The sequence below is a fragment of the Somniosus microcephalus genome, chromosome 15 (assembly GCF_052327205.1).
Source record: "Somniosus microcephalus isolate GS21.2 chromosome 15, FLI_Smic_1.0, whole genome shotgun sequence".
In the NCBI taxonomy this organism is placed as follows: domain Eukaryota; kingdom Metazoa; phylum Chordata; class Chondrichthyes; order Squaliformes; family Somniosidae; genus Somniosus; species Somniosus microcephalus.
In genome coordinates, this window is record NC_141001.1 from 25,498,332 (window position 1) to 25,504,331 (window position 6,000).

Below are 6,000 nucleotides of genomic sequence, written 5' to 3' on the forward strand. Positions count from 1 at the left end.
ACACATACAATTGCTGTAGTATTCTGTTACATGTACAATTGAATCTGACTCCAAATATTTGCATGTAAGTTATGATCTATAGTTAGTTTCTTTTTTAATTAATTTAAAAAGTAAAGAGGGGGATAAAAATTCAACGACTGAATCCATCTTTATGGTATTAAATTTCATTTGCAGCTTTCAAAATACTGTACAGACCTTCCTCCATCATTAAACATTTTCAGCATTCAAAAGTAAAATTAAATAAATATACAGAAGTATTAGAACATTTCTTACTGCACAGTATTCTCTGAAAAAGGCATCTGGCTGTCTGAAATGCAATGAATGGTGTGAAGTTGCTGTAATTGCATGGTAGATACAAACTAAACTCACCACAAAAAGTTAAGTCTTGTTATTTCACGTCTAAGTATTCTTCTAAATAAGTGTTAGTTACTGCCAATCAACCTCTCTGGCACTGAAAATTAACTTAAAAATGTGGAGTCTCATTCCTTCAGTGCCATTTTAAGGATGATAGCTTTGGACTGTAGTAGTTTGTTGCAGCTGTTTAGATGATTAAAAGTAACACTGGTTGTAACTTTACAAGAATGCTGAACACACAAATCCATGCGTATAATTCCCTGGTCAATGCTTTTACTACTACTAATTCAACAGGATAAGCGATTGCAATGAAAATGAATCTGGCATGCAGTTACTATTTCAGTTTGCTCCAGCATCACATTTTGCAGTTCCGCCATTGTATAGATGTACTTTAACAGTGCCCACAGAATAAACAACATATTGTAGTGAGTACCCTGATACACCATGATTAATGTGATATCCTGTGTTCTTTTCCGACTATAAAACATCAATATTTGTTCAGCTTTGGTCCAGTAACCACTCTGATCAGTAAGATTGTTACAGTGTAAATTATCAGCAGCTGGGATGAGAGCAGGTGCTTCTTGATGCAATGTTCTCAATCTAATTGTTGAAAAAATACTAGATTGCCAGATTCAGACACAGGTCACCTTAATCCAAATAGTGGTAGGGTACAAAACCCATTATTTTGCTGGAGATTTTAGGAGACTTATTTAAAGCCCAAACTATTTAATGGCCCACTTACACAGATTTTATGGGCTAGAAATTCGACTTGGGCGGTGGGGCTAAACGGGTGGTATCGGATCGGCCGCCCGTTATACGCAACGCCTGATATTCAGTTCTATTGACGAGACGAATTTCTAGACCACCAACTCTGCATTAGCTATACAATTAACAAGTGCAGGTACTGAGGAAATCCAAATTACCTAAAGGGCTTGTTTACAATAGGGCCTTATGCGGAGAAGACAGTGGGGGCGATTTTGCCAGTCCTGGGGAGGCGGGACTGCCGGGTAAATGGCAGAATCTCGGGGGGGGGAGGGGGTCCCATCTCCTCGAGGCGGGAAGGGAATTAGTGCCAATTAACTGCCTGTTAACAGGTAGTTCTTTTGAGAATCCCTATTTTCAGCCCTGAAGTGTGGGCTTCCCAACAGCTCCGAACCTCGCCAGGGTCAGCGAGGCGGGCCGTCGGTCGGAGGGGCCGAGATGTCCGCTGTGCAGGTGAGTGATGGGTGCGTGTGTGCAGAGGTAAGTGTGTGTATAAAGTGTTTTAATAAGTTTTACCTATCTTTACTTCTTCCTGCAGGCTTCCTCCCTTCAGGTCTCGGGTGTCCCTCAGCTCACCGGCACAGAAAGCAGAATGGCCGCTGAACTGTCAACAGCTGCAGCCTCTGCTTTCTGCTCAGGAGAGCTCACTAACTGAGTCTGAGTAGAAGGACTCAACTTAGAGGACAGATTGTCAGTGTTTGACAGCTTCAAAGAGCTGTCAAACGCTGACATTTCATCTGTCACAAACTCTTGACAGAAGAAACGTCACACGCTGATGTCACCTGTAACCGGCTTTCCCTTAATTGGCCTGCTAAGCCCACTGGGCGGGCTTAACAAGGTCAATCAAGGGAAAATAGCGTGGGTTGGCCACAAGTCGATGGAGGCGGGACTAAAATCCGACAAGTGGGAGTTCCGCCTCCAAAAGCTCCCCATTGGCAAAATCCAGCCCAGTTAGTCTTAGGTTAGAGGCACCAGTTTCCCTTCATCTTTTCTACTTGGAAGTGCCTCCTTAATTACATAAGGATTTGTGATTCAGTGGGCGAGGCAGGAGCCCTATTCATTGGCTGCTACTAAAGTAAAGGTTCTGAGTGAAATGAGTTTTGCGTTAGCCCTGCAGCCACTAGAAACAGTGGCCACAGATCTGACACAAAACTATGCAGAATTTTACACATTATCAATCTCATTCAGAAAGGTCACAAGATGACTAGTGTGGCAATATCACACTGGTGTAGTAAAGAGCACTCTTCTGTGATTAAGTTTAAGGTATGGAGTCGAAGGAGATTTCTTTACTCTGCACCTGATGCATGCCTTTTCCGACTTGCGAGTAGTTGATATGGACATACAGTGAAACACATGGAATAATCTAACGTTTCAGAAATTTAGTCCCACGCTCTGTGGAATTAATAATAAAGGTATAATTACTAAATTTTGTTGTTATATTGGACAAACTATAGTTGTTGTTTAATATAAATCTTGTAATAAGTTTTGAGTTTTAAATGTTTCTTGAAATTGACAAATGACCTTCCAAATAAAACAACTGCAGATTATTTCTCTTTCTGTCACACATGTGGATTGGATGTTACTGTTTCATTTGCAGTAGATAATTTCTGAGACTGGCAATTTTTGTTGAATGTGCAATCTCAAGGACAACAGCCTTTTAAATGACCTTCCCTCACACCAAATGCAACTGTTTAATGTTTGCTCCAATGAACACTGTTACAATAAAAAATAATTAAAATTTTTATTGTCATTTTCTACCTCTGCACACAAACCAGCTCACCTCTATACTGAACTGAATTTGGCTGCCATATACCACATCAGCAAAGAGCATGCAGCAGCCTTCTGCGAAGCCAAAATCTAACAGAATACAGCCATTATGCTGTCTTACATTTTCAACAAAAAAAAATCATAAAATTCAGTCGCTGTGTGGTATAAAACAAGATACATGACGGTACTTGGTGGTAAAAATAAACCATTACTGAGTCAGGCCTGTGTAACTCATTCACTGTCTGGACTTGAATTACATGCCTGACATCATTCATCACAGTTTTCAATAAACCAGGCCCCATTTTATATATTTTTATAAACTGCACTAATTAAATCAGTAACACTCATTTTAACACCCTTCTACAACTGAGCAGCACTGTGATATATTCAGCCATTAGTTACTGTAAAAGTCTTTTTAAAAAAAAAAAAGCCTTAAAAAAAAAAGCCTGTGCCTTTCCCACATTTTTGACAAGGAGAAGAAATGGGTATCGTGTCAACTTGTACAATAACCACTGTAGTGCTTATTGAAAAACAAAAATAAAATATTGACAGTACTTACAATCTCCTGCCCCCAAGATACACAATATGAAACCATTGATTTTTAGATGTCACGCTTCTGCTAAAAAAACTTATTGTTCAGAAATAACAGTTTTAATAGCCAGTGATCAATACAAAACTTATTTCTAGGGGCAACCCTATAAGTATATTGACATACGTGAACCAGACGACATAACACAAGAGGGAATATTGCAAGTATCTCATTTTGGATTGAGCCCAGAGCCTGCGTTAAGGTTTTATCACACGGCGTCCATGGGACTTGAAAGTATCACTACTTTCATTGCATTAAGGATGATTTTCAGTTTTATACATTTAAAATTTATGTAACTGATACTGTATGAATAAAGGTTTAAGATATTTCACTGTGAGTACCCACACAATCTGGCATTGATGCCCAACATTGCTCGATCACATTGAACTTTACTACTTGCAAGACCTAATATCACAATGGTTCCAGGTTGGGCCACTTTCACTAGGTAAACAAAGGTTCACAGCAAACACATTTTAAACCTATTTTGAATTATGATTCCTATTATTCTCATTCACCAAAACCAGAAATCATTAACTTTAAAAAGAACATAATTATATTGCAACAGTGCTAAGCCACCAAAACGTTGAATCTTGTTATCGATTCCAACTGATTCTGCTTACTTCCATTGCACAAAGCACTTACCAGTTAGGAGGCTTCTGTCCACCGTGTCCTGTGTAGTTGCATGGAGACGTTTCACGTAATCATCACTGTACCAGATTCTCAGCCTCGCTCCAGGGTGAATGTCCCTACACACTCGGAAATAAATCTTCTCATTGTGCTGGAACGCCATGAGATTCTGTTCATTCTCTTCTCTTGATATAACTACATACCTACATCAAAACAAAAAAATAAATAAATAATGTACAATCAGTGCTTATAAAATATAATCTCTCATCATAAATATAATGTCTGAGCTCTGGATTCTTGACCAAGAGGGTGGAATTTCAATCCCAACTCGAGACGTTTTAAAATTTGGCTTTCCTTTGGCAGTGAGGTTTCCTCAAATCAGCCTGAATGCCGCCACTTCATTGTGAAACAAAATATGCACTTATTGGTGGATGAATTGAGCAGCGGTATTAGCTATATCTATGTAACTGACTGGGCTTGTACCATTTATAAATGTACTAGCTGGGGGGGCCCGGCGTTGCCAGGGCTTTTTTGGGCCGCGTGGTTTACGGCTGGGCGCTGACGCTCCCGCACTCTGTCACTCTTTCCCTCCCTGCCTCTCTCTCTCTCTCTCCCTGCCCCTCTCTCTCTCTCTCCCTGCCCCTCTCTCTCTCTCTCTCCCTGCCTCTCTCTCTCTCTCTCTCTCTCTCCCTGCCCCTCTCTCTCTCTCTCTCCCTGCCTCTCTCTCTCTCTCTCTCTCTCTCTCCCCCTGCCCCTCTCTCTCTCTGCCCCTCTCTCTCTCTCCTGCCCCTCTCTCTCTCCCTGCCCCTCTCTCTCTCCCTCTCCCTGCCCCTCTCTCTCTCCCTCTCCCTGCCCCTCTCTCTCTCCCTCTCCCTGCCCCTCTCTCTCTCCCTCTCCCTGCCCCTCTCTCTCTCCCTCTCCCTGCCCCTCTCCCTGCCCCTCTCTCTCTCCCTGCCCCTCTCTCTCTCCCTGCCCCTCTCTCTCTCCCTGCCCCTCTCTCTCTCCCTGCCCCTCTCTCTCTCCCTGCCCCTGTCTGTCCCCTCTGTCTCTCGCTCCCTCTCCCCCCCTCTTTGGCACCCGGGGAAGGGCTTTGAAAATTGAGCCCGGCCGCGGTGGCCGTGTGGGGCCTAGTGCTGAAGGCCCAGCCAGGCTCTCGGGCCGAGACGGACCCCAGCTGAGCTCCCGGTGCATGCGGCCGCTGTGCCGCGGGTCGCGCGGTTTACGGCCGGCCGCTGACCCTCCCCTGCCTGCTCTGTGTCTCGGGCCGAGCGGTTGTGAGGCCCGGCCCAAGTGACTCCAACTCACCTCCCGCTCCCGGAGCTGCAATGTGGGGGTTTGTTTGGCTGGTGCTGTTGCTGTGGGGATGAAAAAAATGGCAGCGAAGTTTCGGGAGGCTGCAGGATTAGGCCCGCCCACACACGGAATGAAACGCCCCCCCGTGACGCACCGATTGGTCAACCATCAGGTCACTGAACTGTAGGATTGGTCAACCATCACGTCACTCAACGCTAATGAGTGGTAGGATTGGTCAACCGTTAATGAGCGGATTTTGTCTGTTTTTTGAAAGTTTTTTGTATACTGTCCGAACAATTTTTGTCTGACCAAAAAGTAAATACGCCTATGACACTCCCCTGATCATAACCTTTCTTAGTATGATATTGTTGCTATCACGGAGACATGGTTGAGGGAGGGGCAAGACTGGCAGCTCAATATTCCGGGGTACAGAATCTTCAGGCGAGACAGAGGGGGAGGTATAAGAGGAGGGGGTGTCGCAATATTAATTAAGGAATCAATTACTGCAGTAAGGAGGGATGATATATTAGCAGGTTCCTCTAATGAGGCCATATGGGTGGAGCTTAAAAACAAAAAGGGGGCAAGCACTTTGCTGGGAGTGTACTATA

The 6,000-nt window shown here is 43.7% G+C and overlaps 1 protein-coding gene across 5 annotated transcripts in view; it reads right to left on the reverse strand.

Moving 5' to 3' along the window:
• The window catches only part of prdm11 (PR domain containing 11), a 72,904-nt gene extending 68,563 nt beyond the window's left edge, over nucleotides 1-4,341 (reverse strand). For 4 of the 5 annotated variants that reach the window (XM_086007568.1, XM_086007566.1, XM_086007565.1 and 1 more), the window contains exon 1: nucleotides 4,115-4,341. In XM_086007568.1, the coding sequence (XP_085863694.1) occupies nucleotides 4,115-4,262 (148 nt within the window). In that variant the 5' untranslated portion in view covers nucleotides 4,263-4,341. The remainder of the gene's footprint in view (nucleotides 1-4,114) is intronic. The other variant, XM_086007567.1, reaches the window with a different exon arrangement.
• Nucleotides 4,342-6,000: the final 1,659 nt, after the last annotated feature.